The sequence below is a fragment of the Polyergus mexicanus genome, unplaced genomic scaffold, assembly GCF_030449975.1.
Source record: "Polyergus mexicanus isolate NDT 795.1 unplaced genomic scaffold, iyPolMexi1.0 SCAF_6, whole genome shotgun sequence".
Lineage (NCBI taxonomy): Eukaryota > Metazoa > Arthropoda > Insecta > Hymenoptera > Formicidae > Polyergus > Polyergus mexicanus.
Window position 1 is genome coordinate 7,857,661 of NW_027223326.1, and position 23,401 is coordinate 7,881,061.

Below are 23,401 nucleotides of genomic sequence, written 5' to 3' on the forward strand. Positions count from 1 at the left end.
CGAGAAACATTTTTCTCTTTAGTTCATTTTTGAAAAAATTATTATTTAAACAATAATAATGTTTTCCAAAAGAGGAGAGAGAGAGAGAGAGAGAGAGAAAAAGTTTCTCTGACGCGGATTGTTAATAACATTAGAGATAGAGCTAGTAAATGTATACTTTATATTATTTCTAATCAAGCTCTTGCAACGAATAGAGGGAGATGCGACGACCGATTTGCTGGCACAAGTCCGCTTTAGTATAACGTAGATAGGTTGAGACCCCATTAGATCTCAAGTTGATCCTGCAATCTCCTAAGGCGATACCAGACTACGAATGCGGCGTCTGTAATAGACGCTCGTGTAAAAGACGATCCCATATTCTCGACTTTGCGTAAAGTCAGTGTCACGTGCAAAATTGTAAGCGCCTTTTAGCAAAGTGCTTCTGTTGATAATGTCTTCAGTCAACTATGCGCTCGACTACGAGATGCGCGGGACGTGACAGGAGCGATTAGACAATTTACGAAAATATATAATAATCGCCTAAGCGAATATCCCATTTGCTCATTCTCCGCGCCGTAAAATTAAATGAATATTAAAGCGACTAAAAATAAATATGTAAATTTAATATTTCATATATTTTGCAATACATTAATCTTTGGCTGATTAGAATAATATTTTAAATTATTTAGGGGGTAAAATATTAATATAATGATATAAAAATAATAGAATACAAATTTCAAGAACATCTCGAAAACTCGTATTGTAAGCAAAAAGTATCTGAATACATGTAGCTTAGTGATTCTCTCGTCTTGCAAAATATTTGTATGCTATATATATTATATGTAATATATGTATTAGAAATAATTTCTCCATTTATCTTTGCGCGGAACACTAGCCGCCTATTATCCGGTTTTCCCGTTTCGAATCTAGCATGTTTAAAGTTCGTTTTTCTTGGTTTAAGAGCGACTGTGCCATTGTCCGCCGCGAATAACAGCAACAAGAAAGTAATAACCGCATGGCGAAATGACAAATTCGCTGCAAATATTGCAGGGTGTACACGTCATAAATTCGCGTTATGGCTATAATGCAGCCGCATATAACGGTTTTCAGCGCGTTTACTTTGTTTTACATTATAGCAAAAAATAGTTATGATTAATATATTATAAGACGCACTATAATGTTTGTCTAAACGTACAACGGCGAGAAATTACTCCGACGAATTTAACCGATAGCGAGAGAGGAATATCGATTGTGTAGAGAATCGATAAAAAATAAAAAAGTAATCAAGCAACTTTAATTTTAATGTTGCAAAATTCTTGTTACTTATTGTTAGACTCTCTCGGCAGGGAGGTGTTGAAATCTTTACATTATAACGCAAAAATTAATCCCGACGAAACGATCCCGCCTTCTACTCTTGTACTCGAATAAATTCTTTGATGTATTTGAAATGCATTTTTCCCTCCGACTAGAGATAATCTCGACTGCACAGAATTAAAGAGATAAGATCGACGTTTAATTAACACGTGAACAATATATGTTTGCTTGCCGAGATATTATCTTTATATTCTCGTATCGCTTACTGTATCCCTCGCCAATTGTATGAAAGTTTGCGACGACAGGGCGCAGATCGTAGATCGAATTTCGCCTAGTGACAGTATTCCATCTCTCGCACCGCACAGCCGCATCGATATCCTTGTGTAATGGAACCATTCTGAACCAATCGCAAGGAAATTGCCTCTCGAAAGTACACCGGGCAAAAGTGTAGTCCTACGTAGTCGCGTTGGTTGAACGTTAACGAACTTAAAGGTATACGTAGCTGGCATCGAAATGGCCTTCTCGTGCGTTTTATCACGTGCCGTGTATGAATACGACAAAGTCAAAAGGACTCGATACAACTCGGAATATCGCCTTTTCTTTTTTATCTCGAGCGCGTTTCATTTCACTTTACATATGTATATATATCTACTATGTGCAAAAGCGCAAACGTGAACGTTGCTCCTCTCAAATATATTGTACATTCATAACTATGTGCACGTGAGTGCCATGCACGCGGGTTACATTCTCGCACATGGCTCTATTTTAGACAGCTCTTAGAGCATAATGCAATTATTTCGCGAAAAATGAACGTCGCGAGATGTATTCTTCGCGCGCCCAATATTGTCAATTTATCATTTTACAATTTATCATACAGATTTACAATTTATTATTCGCGAATTGTCGTTCAACATTGGTAACCCTCTGGTTTGAAGCGACGCTCATCCCTCACAAAAGTTTGACAGAGGGCAAACTAAGGACATATCCAGGGACATGTTTGTAACGGCTACATCCTCCGTGTTGAAACTTACATTATCATATTCAGACGCGGAACGTTTCGCAACAGTTGCCGGAGAGCGCCGGAGATACGTAGTAATACACAGCGAAGGGAAGGCGCATACAGTACCGTAATAAGTACATACGCATGCAAGCTACGCATTACTGCCAAGTCGCAGGAGCGTGTGATAAACGTGGCGAGATAATGCGCGCCGCTGATGAACGAAAAGATGGAATCGCGGCCGATGCGACGCACCCAATAGACATAGAATATCGTATCGATCTCGCACAATCAATCATAATTTATAGATCGCATTGCAAAAGTTTTTCCAGATTTTCGCGAATAGTAGAGGGAACCTCTAGAATAACTAGCCTCTTACTTATCTCCCTCTCTATCGAAATATTCTCCTCGCGAATTCCTCGATCCACGCTGTTGACATATGTTATACAGTTCCTGTAAGTGTCTTTTAAAGTACTCCTTCTAAACCGTGTTGTGTCACAGTTGTCTGAATATCTTGAATATATGTACGACATCTTTCCGTTGAAATGTATTTCAAGTTTAATGTAAATATAACCGATGCGAAGTGCATTTTATTGCCAAGTATTTTCTATATCAGATGTGTCGGAAAAAAGTTTTTTTGATTTTAAAACGCCTGCTTAATCTCCCTGAACGTGTTAAAATTCATTTAAAAAAAAAAATTTATTTAGGTATAGAAGAATATGCAAAGATTTAAATATAAACAAAATAATACAAACAAGCTTATATCCTACACACTTTCTATTTAAACGATGACACAAGTGGACGCAGCTCGTTGCGCAAGGTTTAAATTCACGATCCGACTGTGACATTTCACTAAATTCTGTAGCCATCCTAATTCCTCAGGCAACTCGGTTGTCACCGAGCCTTTAATGATCTTGTCAGACGGCATGTTCTCATATTGTTGCCGTTAATGCAGGATAATGCAGGATGTCGTAGGAATTACGAAACCCTCATCAATGGGGATGAGCGTTTCACCGATTCCACATTTGATCGATAATTAACTAAGCGATCATGGCTGATGATGAAATCGATTGTGTTCATATACATATATATATATATATATATATATATATATATATATATAAATCAATTGTGTTATATATAAACGGAAAAAAATGCTGTTGCTTCAATTAAAATCTACATCGCGGACTGCGATTATTAAAACAACTATCCAGATATTTGGTCCAATAAAAATATCATTGAATGAACTATGTATGTTTCTGGCAGCCCGTGACGTAGACTTTAATTGAAGCAACAGAATTTTTTTCCCCGTCTAGGTATGCAAATTATGGAAATCTCGAGAAATATATCTATTTGCTTTTATTATTTAATTTATGCCCGATATTAATAATCTATTTCATAAAATTTCATAAAAAAAGTTAATTCAATTTATATGTATATTCTTATTCTTTTTAAAAAAAAATCCATCAATCAAACGTATAACGGATTGCTTCAACCGATTGTGTTTAAAAACGAATTCGGCTATCAATCATGTTAAATAGTTAAAATATCGTCTAAACCAAGCGAATGAATGCATAAGGTAAAATGTTACGTCTCATATAGTACCTGACCTTTTCTTATCGGAAATCAGATAAATTCACTAAATATTTCAAGAAAATCTTTCAGTGGCCCGTTTTCGAGAAGAAACTATCGATTATAATATAATAATGAGAACTAGGAAAGATCGACAATACATACTAAAAATGTCGCATCTAATTTTAGATATCAAACGTCATATATCCCGATAAAGTAAAAGTAAAGTTTAACGTTATTGCGAGTCATATCGTTTTGAGAAAATCGCAAAAAATATGATATCGATAAAAAAAATTCGTCTTCTTTAATGTTTTCCTTTTGTATCGAAATTTTTAATAAAACATTATCCGTATTTCTGCCACAATCGTATATCGATACTTAACCATAACCGGTATAAAACGATAACACGACGCGACGCTCATTAGACGGTGGATACTCGTTAGCGACACCGTAATCGCCAGCGTTAGACGACTGATCAATTAGCCAAGCAGATAATTTGCCGCTGACAAGACGCCTGTCGAGAGCAGGCGCAGGCGGTCCGATACGACGCGCAAACGCATCCTCTCATATAGACCGCTTCCGGGCGCGTTTATGTAAGCGCGAGGATATAAGCGCATCCGTTTTCCACTCCGTGTGGAAACGGATGGCCGGTATTGGTTCTCGTTTCAATATTCAGCTTCTTGAATAAAACAACAGCGAGACTGACCAGCCGGCCGCGAGCCTCCAACCACCGTGTATATCCAAGGATCTTGCCCCGGCGCATCAGCATTCGTCCGTGTCCACGAAAAAGATAGCCCACTTGCATGTCCATGCCTTGATAAACATACCGGATGCAACGAGATCACCTCGTAGAAGTAGTACGCGCGATACGCGATTGGGAATTATACAGGCGATCGTTACATCGCCAATCTGAATTTTTTATCGCGTTCACATTAAAATAAGAAATAATTCGGATCGAAATAATAAAATAAAAATCGAGCAAGGTTCAGAGAGAAGAATTTGACTTGAAAAATCGCGAGACGATTCGATAGTCTATGTCCTAAAAGTGACTGAGGTCGTTTTATGAAAATGCACGTATGTATTTTGCATATACGCGACGTACATCGATGCATTATATATCCATCTTTGCATCTCGACTATATGTATATGTGTGCGGCCACGTGTGCGCGATAGTGTGGCGCCGACCAAGCCTCCGCTCATATAGGAGTGTTTAGACTTTAGGATGCACATGGGAACGTGCGAATCCGGATGACGCGGTAACCCGTATTAGGGTCACGTGCAGATTTGCCGAGGTGAGACCCTATCTTATGCGTCCCACGTACACTCATCTCCGAATCAGAAACCCGTCATAAACGATGCAAGGCCCATATCCTACTCGAGACCGACCTCGCGCGTAATGTCGAAATTTCAGTCCCGTGAAACTCTACACAGTATAAGCGGCGCGGGAAATCAGGCTGCTCGCCGCCCGCTATTGCGTTTTCGGCTGACTGGCAGAAGGCAATTCAGTAATAATTGAAACGACGACCGACGCCGCTCGTTTATGTATACTTTAACGATACCAAGATTAATCGGATGCGTGTAGAACCCGTGAGAAATAGTAAAATGTGGTTGGCCATAAATTGAACTAGTAAATCTGTGAAATCTTACGAGATATCTCATTGTAAACTTATTAATCGGATGAAATTAAAAAAAGGAAGCATTATTCTGTTTTAATTATCTCCTTTAAAAATTATCCACAAATATTGTATATATAAATTACAAGCTATTCTTTATTTTTAGATTGTTAATAATAATATTTTATATAATAATTAACATCATTATACACATTTTACAGAAATCACGCACGATTAGGCGTTAAAAGTCAACAACAAAGGCTCTTTAAATTAAACGAGCGGCCGCAAAGTTCGACAAAAGGTCGTCCGACGAGAATCGAGATACATTTGTCTCATTCGCTCGTTTGTGAATGCAAAACGAATAGAACGGGATGCGTGATCGATCGGCGTAGACGGTATATCAAACGTGCATCCATCTATCCAGCTTGACTACTATAACACAGAGTCTCGAAGGGAGACAAGAATATCCTATTTCCGGGATATTTTATCGACGGCTGTTCTCTATGCTTTGCAGAATCACTGCAGATCGTGTTTTGAACCATATCATTCGTTTGTCGAATATATCCCCGGCGAACATGCACGTACGCGCATGTATAGGCACACACACACACACACACACACACATTCTTTACAAATTTGCATTTTCATCGTGCATATGCGTAGCATTCGGCAAAGAGACGAATCCCATTGTTTTTCTCGTACACGCGAATATCGTTTGTGGACTTAGCGATATTTCTGGTTGAATCTACCACACTGCGATACATCGTTCCGCATCGGGATAGGTACATATCGTGTAAGAATAACATGCGATCGGACGCGAATATGCGAGAACGTTCACGTTCGCTGTATCTATTATTATTTAAAAAAAAAAAAAAAAAAAAAAAAAAAAAAATCCTGATATATACACGATATCTCTTTCCCCGAACATTATTCGTTGTGTGTTCGTGAAATTTATATATTTCCATATAAATATATATCACATTAATTTCTTAAGTAGTATCCTAATAAATGTCATTGTTTCTCTACTTTATCTCAAAATTATTTGTATTACTTACCGAAAGAAGCGTTGACAAATTATTCCAGAATGGTTGCAGTTCCTCTTGTCCATCGATATCACGTTTCGGCCTGAAAAGAAGAATAAAATTCATCTGAAAATGGAAAATATTACAAAAGTTTTTATAGCAGCAGCGCAGCGCGCGTCTGTGTTGTTCTAGTATATAATATAAAAAGCCAAGTTACCGATCAAACATATATTTAATGAAATAAATATTATATTGTAATTTTCAAAAGAATCTTTTTTCTTCTCTTCTTAATTACAAGCTTTTATAAGACACATGTAACATTTTTGTTTAATTCTCAATTAATATTTGTTTAACTCATTTAAATAAATCAGACAGAGTAAACGCACGATTAATATAACAAATGATATATAAATAATAAATAATAATAATTTTCTTATTCACATCATGACATTGCTCTGCCGTCGGATGATGCCTTCTAGACTCCCCCTCCTCCTCTCAGATTGTCAGATTGTCGTCCTTTTGCATTGTCGTCGCACTCATTTGCGAAAATACAACGGCGCGAACTGTCCGCGAAACACCCGGAAACGCGAAACACTTTGAACGATACTTCCGAATTCGCGCGAGATATACTTTGTATACGGCACTTCCGAAATTGAAACTAATTAAAACGCGACTGATCGTTCGCGATACATTGAAAGTAAACGCGCGACACTTTGCATGGCACTCCTGAAATTAAAATTAATTAAAATGCGACGGATCGTTTTCAGAATCTAATATCTGATTTACTTTTAATGAACGACTTTATGCAGATATTATGCAGATTTCACGATCACCGATTATTTGTTCTGTTTGTGTAATAAGTCAAATATTACAGTCCTTTATAGATCACGAATAAGAATGATTGTGTAAAGTTTTTATTAGCTCTGTATATAGGATGATATTATTAACTTACAATATATGAAAAAAAAAAAAATTAACAATCGCGAGATATAGGAAAATTGTAATAGCTCTCTCTCTCTCTCTCTCTCTCTTACTAATATGCTAAAGAATATTTATTATATTATTGTCCAAGTTATATTATTCGAAAGAAATACTTAATATCTCGATAAATAAAAAAATTAATTTATTATTATTAAAAATTATTTTTAAGAAATCTCGAAATAATTTACAGATTGCAGAAATGCAAATTATTATGCCTTAACGCAATTGAAGATATGCATCAAGCCTTTCAATTCAACATTGTTAATTAAACATTGTTAATTCGGTTCTTCATAAAAATTTCAAAAACAAAAAATACATGCATGCGCGCATTGGGGAAGGGAGGAGAGTGACAAATCGCATTAACATGCAGTGTGGCGTGCCATATATACGGAAAAAGATAATCTGCGGATCGTCGAACGGCGTTCTCGTAAGCGGAAATCAGTATATAATACGCGATAGGGATGAAAATGCGAGCATTAGAGCCACCAAACGTGCCACAACTTTGTAGGGTGGAATACTCCGCAACAGCCACTCCGGTCAATAGTTTTAACGCGCGAAAAACGTTAGGCCGCTTAAAACCGGCCCGTGTACACTCGCGTAACACGCATGCTGTACCACGGCCACGGATCCGCGACAATAATCCTCGCGCCCGTGCATACGCATGCACGCACACGTATCACGATCATGAATATTTACATCGAATTCGGATAGGTATGTAGGTCCGTTGCCGCGAGCACAGGATACACAATCCCGACGCTATTTATTATCCCCTAAAATTATAACGTTCAACATCATCGACGGAAGCGTCGACTATCCGTGTAATCGAATCCCTCGTGTGTATATGAATATATATTCTTGTAACACGGAAGGTAAACGCACGCACGCGCGTGTCGCTGGTTCGCGCGCGAGTACGCGTGTATTCGCGAGTCGTGCGTTCACCCGCTATTATTTCCGTATATCGGCGGCAATTTACTGACGTACACGTGTCTGAAATTCGGTGATTGCACGTCGAACTGAATTTTCATTCCCCCCAAGCCCAAGGTTTAACCGCCGGCCATCCGGCGATCGTCCGATCCGGCTTGATCTGGCCCGGCAGAGGCGCATGGATCCGGCTCTCTCTCCCCTGATATACAATAATAAAGTAGGTATGTAATTATGCAATGTAATACCCTGAGATTGGGACTAATTCGGGCTCGTTCGCGGCTCGTATTATACGCCATCAACGACAAAATAATTTCAACAAATCCGGACACGGTCCGGCGATATGCAAATTTTCGACGAGAGAACCGGGAAGGCCTGTCCAACGTATAAACTGTTTTTTTTTTTTTTAATATTTGCGATTTTTTAGCAATGGACGGGCACGTAATATAAAAATGTATCTATCTGTTCTCTAACGGGGGCGACATGAAAGGAGAACGAACGGCGATCTTACATGTGACGGCGACTTTAAAGTTGTAAGATACATATGAAACCACTTTGATGAGTGAAACGCTCATGGGATCCGCGCGTCAGATATCGTCGGGTCGAGGGTTATCCCAGTCGACTTCACTTCTATCCGGATATGGGAAACTATGTTAGAAATACCAAACATCTTCTCGGACATTCTTCATCGGAAAATCAAGCTTTCCCTCCGTCTCTTCTTCTTCTCCTCGAATCGCGCACTTTCAAGCATTTCAATGAGATCATCTTGGAGTTTTAGACATGAACTTTACGTCATGCTCAAATCATACCTCTTGTAAGATGTTTTAATTAAAAAGCCATCAAATATAACCATTAATGTAACATTCATTTAAAAAAAGAAAATTTAGCATCTATTTTATTTTACAATACATATACACAATTTGAATTATTCATATTAATTTTGTTCATTTATAAGTAAAATTAATTTTGAATCGTTTACGCGGTTTCGAAGTTTTTCGATCATCTCATAGAAAACTGAATATTTGTTTCTCTGCTTTCCTGGCACAAATATATTAAATATCAGTTTGAAAGCTATTACTAATTACAAGATTGCCATCGATCGATACAATTCACGTTCACGGCAGACGTGAATCGTTCGCAAACGATGCAAGTCTTCGAAGGGTGAGGATAATGACACTGCAACGAAGGCGTGCAAGGAAATTCAGAGAGTTAATTAGAAAGTACCACTGTATCAGTCGACGCGGTCGTCCCGTTCCTCTGGAGAAAGAGGAAGAGGAGGAGACCTGATGCAAGATGCACAAGACCTAAGGGATATAGTCGAGTTGCGTCTTGTGTATAAGGATCTTAATGTACACATTCGCACGTCTTAAAGACGAAAGTTAGTTATCTGTGGGGTTGCCGAAACTTTTAGCACGAATAGTGTCTACAAACGCGATCCTCGACACCGTGTGTGCGATCCATGAAGCGTTTATGCCAAAATAATTCGTAGAGTACGTCTTTTTCTATAGCGAAGCGCGAAATTAATAGAAGAGTATACAGGATGTATTCAAGTTATTTATACAATATTAATTTAACGTAAATATTATAAATTTAATTTACGTGTTCGTCACAAATATTCGGAAATTCTTATCTATCGAAAAGAGGACTATAATAAATGTATTTTATACGTCAAAGGATTATGTTTACATTTACTAAATAAGAGAAAATATACGGTTAATTAGGAAAGTTGAAAAAAAATTTAAAAAAATTTATTTCCTCTCCAGCAACTTTGAATAATTTACCTTAATAATCGGCTCACATTTTACTTCTAAAACGTGTTGTGATACACGTTTATATCTCTTGTATCAATTTTATTTATAAATAGTAAAAGTTTTAAATTATTGAAATTTTTTGTTCGAATTCTTGTTTTACACAGAATCCAAAGTAAGGTACGTTTTTATTTATCTTTCAAAATATGGAAGATATGATTTGCGACACTGTTTCTCGCAACACAATAATCTACTTAGTTAGTTGCATATTTAAATTTAAATCCAATTGAATAATTTATAAATATTGCATATGAAAGATTCAATATTATTGTTTAATAAGCGAAAAATATATTGATCATATTCCAACGTCTCATGGGTAAAAATCGCATGTCTGCACATACAGCCAGCAGTTTTAATTTCACTTTGCCGAGATAGAGGCGGATAGTATCGAAAAAAAGAAATGAGCATTCGCCCGTTTACCAACCCGCATATAGGTACCGCCGACGATGGATATACACGGATCTATTATTCATGCATGAATTTGAAACGCACGTTACACCAAATTGTAGCCTAAAGGGCTAACGTAGCATACTGAATATTATAGGCGGTTTTTAACATGGAAATCAATTCCGCGTATCAGATTCATACATAATAGATGTAAAGGAGTTGTTTCACGGAAAAACTTATTCCATCGAGAAATTTATGTTGAAAAGCTATAAGCTATATGATAGTCCGATGAAAAGATCAAGACGCGCGCGATAGCTATCGGATGCAACCTATTACTTGTCATTATATTTCGAATAAACATTACTATTATCTCCTATAATACTGTTTCATTGTGTATTAAATATGTTATAAAAATAGCTACAATTCCGTTATTCTATATAACTTTTATTAAATCGTAAAAATAAAATATACAAGCAAATTTTATAATTGATAAATTAAATAATTAAATAAGTTATAAATTGTTTATCCTATAGTGTATATGTTCATCTGTCTTCTTTTCCTCTCCTCTCCTCTCTCTCTCTCTCTCTCTCTCTCTCTCTCTCTCTCACGCTTTGCTGTTCCTTCATGGCATTTGCGAAAATACAGTTAATTAAGATCACCTGTGCACTAATGAGCAAAATATGATGATCGCGTGGCACTTTGTATGACATTCCGACATTAATCGCACGTGACGTGCACGGTATTATATAGATAATGGAAAAAGCAATTTTACTATCTCGCGTAATAGCATAAATGTGGAGAGAGATAAGATACAAATTACAGATAAAGATAAATATTTGCAAATTGTAATACTCGAAAATACAATATAATTGGACTGTGTCGACTGTTTGTACGAGAAAATTCGATGGAATAAATTTCACATTTTGACAAATAACAATGTACAAACGCTGAATTTTTATTCACAATAAATGATTATTAATAAGGGCATTAAAAAAAATAATTAAATACGACTGTATTTTTCAATTAAACACGTGGCGACTTGATTCGGAGTCAATTTATATTCGCGATTTCATTAGTAACTGAAAAATGCAAAAATGACATGGATTCACGTTAATATAATATAATCGTTAGTTAAAACTCAATAATCATAAAAAAATATATAATCAAGATTTAATATTGTAAGTATAGTGGATTTTCAAAGTATAAATTCCGTCAAACACATGTATTATTAATAAAATCGATATATTATGTTTTTTTTCGATATTAGAGTTAAATAACTGATATTCTTATATTACCAGGTAATCAGTTGGCAATATTTATATAGAACAATTTATAACGTATTTAATTTATTATAACTTATTTAATTTATTATTTCCCGAAGAATTAATTGCTTATTTATTTCCGCGATGTTTATCTCCTGGTAGTAATACATTTTATATCATTGTATAATATAACATATATGTAAAACATTCTAGATCTTATTCTTAAATGTGTAATGAGGTTTTTCCATGATATTTGTTTAAATAACAAATAAATAATAATAATACAATATTTAATTACGCGCGGGAATTATTTTTTTGGATATTAATTATTTGAATATTATTTTATATACATAAGTTGTAAATATAATTTATATATTTTGTTGATTACAACGTTATGTATTGCTACTTCGTTGTTGGGCATCATATTGATAAGAGAAATTAATTTTTATTTTCTAATTATAAGAGGCACGTTGTGGATGAATTATGAAAAAATTATGTTATAAGATAAAAAATATTTAAAAAAGCCGAAACAGATTCAAGTCCTTTTTTGATACCAAGTTTTTTTGCATTAAATTTTCATCGCTTCTAATTAATTCTATTACTTTTGTATTAAAATATTTATACACAAATATTATAAAGTATATAAGAATTTATTAATATGTATTTTATAAAATATAATATTTATAATTTCGAAATATAATAATGAAAGAAATAAATATTATGTTACGTACATAATTTTTGGAAAAAACTCTTAATTTTTTTTTTATATTATAAAATATTGGCGCTTTTTTTTTTTTTTTTTTTTAAAGGTTTCTCATGCTATCTCGAGGAACGTAAAGCGCAAACGTAATCTTGATTGTATCCTTCCGTTTCCATATTCCGGCCACTTTTCGACAAACGACCTCTCGCGAAGGTACATATACTACTTGAACACAAAGCGTACAAAAGATGGCTAGTTGTTCTCTCAAAACATAATACATTGATATCATCCCCATTCTCTCTTAATAGGTATAATAATTATTCAAATACGGTTTGTCTAGTTTCTCTGTATACATACATATCTATTTCTCTTTCAGCGTCTACTTTCAGTAAATCTATCATTTACAGTTTCATGGAAAGGCTACAAAAGTTCATAAAAAAAAAAAAAAGATAAAGCGAAACTTTTCGAAACTACGTTTACACAATAATTAGATTTCGAGGATTTAAACGATTTTGACACGAGTGGTACGGGAAAAAGTTTCAATCTGCCGCTTTCCGCAATTAAGCGTAGACATCCGCTGTCAGATACACTCACGTCGCTCGCGGTACTCCAAAACTCCGAATTCGTAAATCAACATGCACGATATTCGCGAAGAGTCGAATCGTTGAGCGGACGAAAAGCGACTCGAGATTCCAATCTAAAAAGATATCGATCGCGTCGGGAGGAAAGTTGTCATGTACAATAATTAAATGATCGATCTAGTAATATAGAGACGAGATATATTCTTGCAACAGTCGGTCGCACATATTGATGACACGAAATTATAGCAGAACTCATTACCATTCGCGGTTAACGATTACCAAATATCGGAGAAATCTCGTATTTACATCTACATGTAAACGCAATCATGTACGCGAAAAAGCGAGAGAGAGAGAGAGAGAGAGAGAGAGAGGGAAAGAGCGAAAGTTTTATATAATACATATATGTATTATATAAAACTTTCGCTCTTTCCCTCTCTCTCTCTCTCTCTCTCTCTCTCTCTCTCTCTCTCTCTCTCTCTCCCTCTCCCTCTCTCTCTCTCTCTCTCTCTCTCTCTATATATATATATATATATATATATATATATATATATATATATATATATATATATATATATATATCCATACATAACAATCGGACCAAAAGGAAATAGGTAGAAGCACACTGACAAGCTATTTACAATCAAACTCGACTATGGTGTAATTGAAATGTCAATTCGAAATGTCAATTTGAAATGTAACTGTTACAGTGACGACGATTAAAACAACATAAATTTGATAAGTAAGAATATATAATATGCCCTATAATTCTTCATACACTATTTTCTTTAAAAATGATAGAATTTGGTAAAAAATATATATATTTAGCGAGATTAAATTTTTTTATACATATCAAAAAAACTTTTTTAAAGTTATTTAAATATTAGACGCGGGGGAATACAAATATATATCACAGATAATATAAAAAGAAATATCCAAAATTTCGTTGCGCATTAGATAATATAAAATAATTAAATAATATCTGCTTGTAAAATGTAAATAAAAAAGTATAAAGTCAATATTCATAAAATATGAGACGAAATCTGAGTTAACGAAGAGAAATGCAATAATTTCATCTTTCTGGCAAAGTCTTTTGTACATGATAGACCTAGAAATGAAATGTCGAAATTCGCGTGCTCGACGGCAACTCTCTTTCGAATCCAACGAAGAAGTAAAAGAAAAGAAAAGAAAAGAAAGAAAACGAAAGGAATGAACGCGAAAGCAGGGCGATCTATTGTTAGTTGCCGCGGGCGAAACGAGGCGGATCATCTTTCGGGCCAGTTAAAGTTTTTATCGTGGCCGACACGCCGACCATACGTCATAAGCTCGACGAGTTTCCCTCGGCGGATCCCCGAATTCGCGCACGAAGGCTATTTATAAAGAAAAATTACGCCCTCAAGATCGCGTAATGAGCTCTCGTTGTAAATACATGCAACTGTCTGTCTGTCTCGGCGACGATCCGCGCGATTAATATAACTCCCGGACTCTCCCGTTCCCATCCCACGCTTTTGCCCTTTACCGGATACGTTTCATGTATTTACTCATCCAGGGTAACGAACGAGCTGGTCCAGGAGAGAAGAGAGCGCAAACGATTAATATCGACTTCATTATTAGCAGGCTCGTCCTAACAAAGAGTTATTTTCCCCGTCACTACGACGCGCAGTTCGAAGATGGATAACTCACTTTCTCTCCTTTCTCCCCCTTCGAACTTCTTCGTCTCCCACGCTTTTCGCGATCTCTTTTTTACCGTTCATTTCCTTCACGGGGATATATCTTGTATTGACATTTGTCCTCTTTTATTGCGCATCTCTTTGATAGCGTTGCGCGACGTGATTACTCTCGCAAAAGTAAAGCGCCGGTATTAAGAAGCTCGTTAGTTATTATATATATGAAAGTTATGAGTCTCGACGAATTATTGTCTAGACAATTCTACCGCGAGAACCAGGACCCATGCGAGTCATGAAGAAGGCAGCTGAATCGCAATTAATACACTCAGCTAATTAGAGAACTCAGTCATTATTGTAATCAGTATAACTATTATAATTAGAAGCGACAGTTTTTATTGTATGTAAATTGATATTATAATAATTTAGCTTTCCGCGATCTCGTCATACACGAGACAATCGATGTAAATATTTTTGTTAAACATAAAAAGATTCTTTTCTCTTTGTAAGTTCTAATTGATTCTAAATTATAACTTTGTTGAGAGCTATTAAATATAGAGCTTCATAAAGAATGAAAATCAATCATGACGTAAAGGATAGAATTTTGTTTGCGCCCGCTGCATTGCGTAGGTCGTTAATAATATTTTTTTCATCGCGGACGTTAATTAAAAATGCAAATAATTGCGGCTTAATTTAATTACGTATGTAAACGCATGCGTGGATTAAAATTACGGCTCCGACTGTGACCTGATTGAAATTTTTTACGTCAAATGTATAGATATTTTGTGCGAAATCGTGGCTCGTTGGATTTAAACAAAAACAGATATAGAAATGTATTATATAATATTTTACAGAGCATTCACAATATACGATGATGCACGTCGTAATACAATTGGAAACCTTAAGACACATAGATCTCGATGTTTTATATCGCTAAATATTAATGAGGGATAAAAAAAAATACAGGAAAAAGTCATGCGTTGCATGCGACGTTCGTAGATTCTTGTAGCAAATTATTGCATACTCGCGCGCGAATGCATCATCCGGATAAAATAAAGTCGGCAGCCGAGTATTCGGCATACCGCTTATTGATATGCCGGTGACACACGGGTCCAATTTGGTTACCGGCGTCTGCGAATCGCCGAATATCATCTACTCCATTGAAATTCCGATATAGATATGAGACGCACGATATCGCATTTGTCTCTCTGATTGTGTTACCTAACGCTCGCATTTTCGCGCCTGTTGTTCTCCCCTGAGAACGTGACTATACGTGACAATGAACGCGGCGACTCTTGTTTTATCTAATGCTTATAGCATTGCCGATAATTATACGATATATACGATTTATCTCTATAATTTTTCCTCTACCGAGGATGCTGCTCCCTGTAGCTATAATGTAAAGACGACAATCAAAATCGAGAATGGCACGAGCGATAACGACGACGGCGATTATTCTTGCAACCGACGAGACATTTATCCACTGTCATTCAATTAACACATGGTCAACAATGATACGCACATCGTCCACATCGTCGAAATAATGAGGTCCGTTAAACTTTCTGCGGGCTCCGCGTATTTAATCGGCGCGATAATCGGAAATGATAGTGTTCGAAAGATTGAGAGATGTCCAAAAACGAAAAAAAACGTTACGACAAATTAATAAAATTATTGTATAATGCTATAGTTGAAAAATATTGTCATGACACAAAATTACTTTGATATAACATTTTAATGCAAATCGTTATTAAGTGAATCGGAATTAGAAATTGTTTCGTTAAAATTTTTAAAAACATGTGATCTCTATCTCTTTCTCTCACGGTTCTCTCAAGAATCTGAATTGGAATGTCTTTTTTTTTTTTCTTTCTTCGCGTAAAAGGATTGGGCACCGACGTATACGCCACATGGCCATCAACTCGTAAAAATAAACCTCTTTTGAAAGAGATCAAAATCCAAAAGAATTAAGTCCAAAGGATACACGCGTGTTTAGAATACGTCCGTTTCCGTCCGCGATCGGCAACGAACTGAATTGGAATGTAAGTAATAACCACCCGTGTTTATATTTACATACTTGAGTTAGTGGAACATAGCCTTGATGGTATGTCGGTGTAATGAAGCGTGTATAGAAATAAAAACACACGAAAAAGGGGAAATTACACAGACATGTTGAGAGACGAAAAAATTATTAGTATTCGATCAATATTTGTATTTTCCTTAGAATCTCGCATCGCACTTTGGATTTTTCGTCGATTTAAATGTGATTTGCACTCAATTTTTCGTGATTAAAAGCACGGAATAATATCATCGAATCATCGGATCGAATAAGTTCAATATAAAAAGGATGCGAAAAATATATTAATTGATCGTTAATTTAAAAATCAGAAAACAGAATATTTAATATGGAACGCGTTTAATATTAATATTTCACGGAGTCAATGAATTAATCGTATCATACGCGGTATATTCGACGCTCGATTTGTGACATTATAGCCATGCATTGTTTACGCCGAGTCACCTTGTTATCATTCGCATGACAAGACTCGAGCAAGTAGACAGCGATGAAAGCTGCTCCGTATTATCCATCTAAATATGATCATTTCGATTATTACGATCAATGATTCCTAGCATGTCGAGGCGACTATTTATCGAGATGAATATTTTACGCGATTTAGTCGTGTAAAGTAAGAATGATACATCGATTTCGTGGGATTGACATGTTCGAAACGTATCGCGCGTGCGATATAAAATTTCGAGATCCTAGACTTTTAAGCTCTTTATCACCTATCAATCATTAACTCTATACGCATGATATCAGATTAAAATTTTTTAAGTACGTATCAATAAAAACAATAAATAAATAATAACTAGATCATGCCGTAAAGAAGCAAATACATGTCATATGTATGCAATTATATATAAAATGTATTCCGAAGATAATTTTTAATGGTTGCAATTATTTTTATCTGTATATTTTTATAAAACCTTGACAATTCAAAGTAACCGATGTGTTATGTCGTGATGCGATTTACGCGTAACTTGAGAAAAGTTCCATGTATATTTAACGAATCCTATCGACCCTCTTGCATCCCCCTTTTGTGCAATAGATTCGATAAAACAGGACGGGATAGATTCGATCCCTGCCGTATGACGTTTCTGTCGAATGTTACTTCTCGCGGAATACATAAAGGTGCATATGAAAGCATATTTAAAGATGAATATCAGCGCGATTTATACTTCCGAGGAAAAAGTTCCTCTTGCCGTACACAATAGCTATTCTTGGACGTCCGCTAAATATCGCGCGTATATATGTATGTGCGTGTAAACGCATATAAAAAGTACATACTGAAAATATACATGGAGAATTTTATGAAATTTAGACAGATAAAATCGTCAATAGATAAGGAGAGACGTATCCTTAAAGATGATCGCATTCCGGTCTCGCGAGAACCAATCGAATGCGCGCTAATCGACATAGCATATGTTTTCGCGTGCCGAACAGGGGCGAATCATGACGAACGCCCGTAATTCTCTCCCATCTTTGCGGCGAAACGGGTCAGACGCGGCAGGAGGGCGCAGCAGCAGCAGCAAGAGGGTAGCGGGTGGAAAGGGAACGCCTTTCCCTGCTCCTATCTATCCCCCCGTCCTCCTTCGCCCCGGACTCTCTACTACTACCCTTCCGTTGTCTCTTTCGTAGGGCGCAGTGGAAGCACCCAGGGGCAATTGAAACTCACGGCCATTTACTGCATTTCAATAATGGTTTCCCGTCTCTCTCTCTCTCTGCCCTTTCCTCCTCCCTCCCCCTTCCGCGCCTCTTCCTGCCTCTCTTCCTCTCCCCCTCTGCATCCCGGTCGTTTCCTCCTCTTTTCGCGTACGTGCAACACGAGAGAACCCGGGCTCTGCACAGTCGATTTACTACGAGCTTTATGGTACACACCGTGTACGAGAGCACGCAGAAGTACCCTACGGCTAACTATCCCGCATCTACCACAGGGGGGGCAACTGTATTATTCCCTGTAAACTATTCCGGGCCACGCGCGCCCACGCGTGTACGTACGTACGTACATATGCGTAATGCGGCGAACGATTTTTACGCTTCCCGGAAAAGCTCGTTGACGCGTGACGTATTTCCGTCAAGCGAGCGAGAAAAGCGAAATCGTTCGCGCGATTTTCGTCCCCTCGTCGCTCAATCTTACATACTCGTGAAAAGATATTCGTAATAATATGTACAAAATTGAATATAGAAATATTATTGTGATCTAATGATCAAATCTAATCTTTATTGGATAAATCAATTGAATTTTAATTTGATTTAAATAAATCAATCGAAGTTGATCGTAATTTTTCGCCGTTCGTCAACGAGAACAAGATGCTTCGTCATAAAAGAGTCGGCGATAATCGTAAAGGGCAAAGTGAGTATCGATTAAACGAGATTGTCACGTTCTGTAATACGCGAGATCATTTCAGAAGCGGCATTTCGGAGGCGGATAATTGAGATGGATATTGACTCGTCGACGCGTCACATTTCCGTGGTCTCATTGACGTCTCGTGTCGAGATATGTACGATACGCGCGCGCGCGTGCGCACATACACACGCACAAACGGCCCATGTGCCTGCGATACGATACGTATGGTTCCGGTAAATTTGAAATCGGCCAAATCGCCCGCAGACACTGGGACGAAACAAATTTCGCCCATTAGCAATCGACGGAGGATACGTGTCGCGCCGCAGTTGTTGTCAATACAAATATCCGCGCTCGCGACCATATTAATTCCCGCGTCTGGATTCCCGCCATAAATATACGCATATATACATATATACGCGCGTACGTAAGCGGGGTGAGAAAAAAAGCTCGAATTTATTTCGCCTGTAGAATATCGCGACAAGTTCGGATATGCATACTTCGATTTGCTACGAATATGACAATTCGTATGACGAATAAAATTGATTGTCTGTAATTATTTATTCGTACCTTAAACATGACGGTTATCGATTTCAAAGGTCATCGAGATTCGCATCCATATTAATTTCAGCGTCGAATCCTTTTTAATTCCTCCCTTCTTCGCGACGTCGATTTCTCGCGCGTTGCGTTTTTACATATATTAAGACACGCACTGAAGGAATAAACGCGTTTTAATAATCGCAGCAAATGACGCGCATACGAAACGTAGACGCGGCGAGAGCCACACTAAGAAGGCAAGCGTGCCAACCGCTACGCGCATGCCCATCAGCCCCCGACACGTACGTACGTAATTACCTAGATTCGGAACGTGCAAAAAAAAAAAAACCATCGAGAGCGAAAACAGCTGTTACCTGGGAAGCGGATTCCCAGGATGAGCTCCACGTTCGTTCGAAGAGAATCAACCGAAAGAAAGGACAATGTAGTAGAGAGAGATATATTTTACTGGGATTAAAATATAATAATCCGCGGCAAAATCATACGATAAATAATGCTTTCGGAAAACGATTTTGCGTGTAAATCTACTCTTCTTTTCTAGCGCTCGCAAATTTGATAAATTTAATAGAGCGAAATTTTCAATTCAATAAATTTAATAAACAGATTCTTTTTAATTCATGATGATTATTTTTATATCTGTACATATTTAAATTGAAATTAAAACCTTATACGTACATCGTGTCTCTTAATATATACACTCCATATAATTTATACTACATGTTCATATGTATATATGTAGAATGTACGCAACGGGGAGGAGAGAGACGGAGGGTCCGAACCGCTTATGTACGCAACTCGCAACGGCGGTATTTCCGTTCGCCAAATAACAAGTTATATATGGTACATTCGGAGCCCAATCACGCGTATTATCTAGTATTCTACGGACTGCCTCGTACTTCGACAATCGAAACATCGACAAACTCGTATTCATACCGGGTGAATCAGATAAGATGGATGTGCCCAAATTCGAATACTATTGTATCCGAGATAGAAAGCTCTTTCAATAATTTATACGTTTCAGATTGACAACAATAGTTAAGATTACAATGCGATATAAATATATAGCATTTAAAAAAGAATTAATTTTGAGATAATGTACTATTCTATCTGTACTTTAAAGAGATCAAAATTTTTAAATTGTATTTAAATTTAAAATGGAGCGCATAATTTTCAAGCAATTCTTTACTTTTAAATGTCAAGCGTCTCCTTATATAATTAAATATTGTTCCATTTAATCGTTCGTACAGTAAACTCGAAATTTTCAAACGTCTTCCTAGTTCACCTTGTATATATACGTTTACCGCACGTGCACGTACGATGCGCCTCTCGAATTTTCAATCCGCGTTTGCCAAGGCACGTCCGAACGATGGACCCCAACCTGCGAGAAGAACGACGACAGGTTCACCAAATCGTTATCGATGTCGGGATATATTCGTCGATGGATCAACCGCCGAGAAATGAGAGGGATATAGCAAGAGCAGCGCGTTTGTGTGTGTATGTATGTATGCGTGTATCGGTGTGCACGATTCGGGGAGGGTGTAATAGACGATGTAATCGGCATCCTACCCGTGTATCACCGTGTGTACATACAACGGGTTGTCTAATGCGAAACATGTGTTAGGTGATCGAATTCTACAACGCGAATTTCGTGTCAAGCCGCTCTTTTCCCCCGCCGTTGTGTAGGCTGATATAGGGAAGGAAGGGGGAAAAAAAATTTTTTTGCGCAATTTTTAGTTTGGAACTCGTAATATATGGTAATATGTCGTCGCAGAAATTTTAATTTTAATTTTAAAACTGTTGATATAGGATCGATTTGTGTGCAATATAAATGTAAATGCACGTTATCGATTATTATATATTAAAAAGTAAAAATATTTAATATTGCATTTATTAATTATCATGCCGTTGTAAGGCCAAAATTAAAGTAAATGCTGCAAGTTTGCATTTACGAATCTCAATTGCAGCGAAATATGAAATAAATTTTTTACATCGCAAAGTTTGCATCTAATCATGAAAAATTGACGCGGATCGTAATAATTTTCGAATATTGATCGGAATTTCTGGATAAGACAAGAAAATACACATATTATCGTATAATTTATATTAATTACACGACAGCGTAATTGTATATAAAGAATTTATTGATCGAAAGTTCAATCGCACTGTTTTGGTTACTCAAATATATACAATCGCAGAAAATCAAGCTTACCATAATCACTGAAGTCCCTTCTTACGTTTTTCTTCTTGCTTTCATCTGTATTCTGCGATTTTTACCTAATCTTGTTTTTTCCTTGCCACCTTTTCCCTGTTTTCCTCGTCCAGGTTTCTGCGGTTTTCTATATTCGGAAACATCGGCCGAGCTGCTACTCGTGTTCCATTTACTACGACGCTTCTTACCTCCAAAACCATATTTACCAGCTTTTATTTTTGCTTTCATTTGTGCCTTTGGATTCATTTTATGATTTGGCTGTTTATTTTGCGGTTTCTTCTTATCTTCCAAGAAATCAAGATCCTGCCTTATACCCTTACGATACTTTTTAACTTCTTCTAGCATTTTTCTCTTTTCCGCATGTTTTTTCAAAGTCGCCTCAACTTGCATTTGCTTGGCCACTTTCTTTTGTTGTCTCATTTGTCTCACCTTGTCCGATCTTTGTGCCATTGCCTGTTTCTTCATCAAATTTACTCGCACTTTTTGCATATGCTCATCAGACTTAGCCATCTCGGCAAAATAATCGTCTGGTCTAAATGTTGGTATACCTAATTTCTTTAATCTAGCGATACCGTCCATAACGGCACCCTGAGCCTGTCGATGAAACATGGTTTCTCTGCGAAAGTCATTTAAAACAGGATCTTGGGATGTTTCGTATTGAGGTAACTTTTTGTTTCCTTGCAGCTGCTTAGCCCGTCTCACTTCTTGCTCCTGTATTTGAAGAGCCAATTCTGGCGCCAATGGTGCTGGCGCATTTACCATATCTAATCTTTCAACCCATGGCAAGTTGAGCTTTATTTCATTCAGTTTTTGCTTCATAAGACTCTAAAATTTATTTACAGAAAAGATTAGGTTAGATTAGAAAATAATTTCAATGATATTATAATACTTCTTGACATAACAAAATAACCACTTACAACACAATTTTTAAACTGCTTCTTATTTTCGACCGCCACATTGAGACCCGGCTTCAATAATCCTTTTGCAAAAGCTTCTTGCAGCTGACCACGTGAATAAAGATTAGAGGTTAGAATATACACGCAACAATTTCGAGCACAAATAAAAATTTATATATAAATATTTACCTCTTCATCGGACGAACTATATTCTGATTCGGATGTTTTTGAAGAATTCTTTCTGTAAAAAAAAAAGGCGATTGTATTAAAAAAAAAAAACCGTAGCAATCCCGTTAAATATCTAACTCTTGAATTTAAGTGTTGGTTATAAGCGCATATTAATTTTGCGGACATTATAATAAATATAATAAAAAGACGCACGCGAAAAATTGAGAATTTATTGAATAATTAACAATTACATGTTTCGTATCGACGCTAACGAGGTATCCATGATTTATTCCGCTTGTCTTACTGTTATCCTTGTCGATTTCGCGGTTACTGACCACGGTACGATGGCACTTGGTAACGCGAGCCCAGTAGCGA

At 36.7% G+C, this 23,401-nt stretch overlaps 2 protein-coding genes across 6 annotated transcripts in view; both read right to left on the reverse strand.

The window, feature by feature from the left end:
* Positions 1-19,957, reverse strand: part of LOC138934405 (uncharacterized) — a 240,405-nt gene extending 220,448 nt beyond the window's left edge. For 3 of the 4 annotated variants that reach the window (XM_070298105.1, XM_070298099.1, XM_070298100.1), the window contains exons 1-3: positions 19,769-19,957; positions 6,939-7,223; positions 6,531-6,600 (exon numbers count right to left, since the gene is read on the reverse strand). The gene's annotated coding sequence lies outside the window, so the exon portion shown is untranslated. The remainder of the gene's footprint in view (positions 1-6,530; positions 6,601-6,938; positions 7,224-19,768) is intronic. The other variant, XM_070298103.1, reaches the window with a different exon arrangement.
* Positions 19,958-20,398: 441 nt separating this feature from the next.
* Positions 20,399-23,375, reverse strand: LOC138934406 (probable rRNA-processing protein EBP2 homolog). Of its 2 annotated transcripts, XM_070298107.1 has the most exons (5): positions 23,278-23,375; positions 23,048-23,099; positions 22,880-22,963; positions 21,963-22,787; positions 20,399-21,131 (listed from the first exon to the last, which is right to left on the reverse strand). In XM_070298107.1, the coding sequence occupies exons 1-4, from the start codon at positions 23,307-23,309 to the stop codon at positions 21,984-21,986; spliced, it is 972 nt and encodes a 323-aa protein (XP_070154208.1). In that variant the 5' UTR covers positions 23,310-23,375; the 3' UTR covers positions 20,399-21,131; positions 21,963-21,983. The 2 variants fall into 2 exon arrangements, with proteins under 2 accessions (XP_070154208.1, XP_070154207.1); XM_070298106.1 differs by lacking the exon at positions 20,399-21,131 and having other exon boundaries at positions 21,846-22,787.
* Between the last annotated feature and the right edge of the window lie 26 nt (positions 23,376-23,401).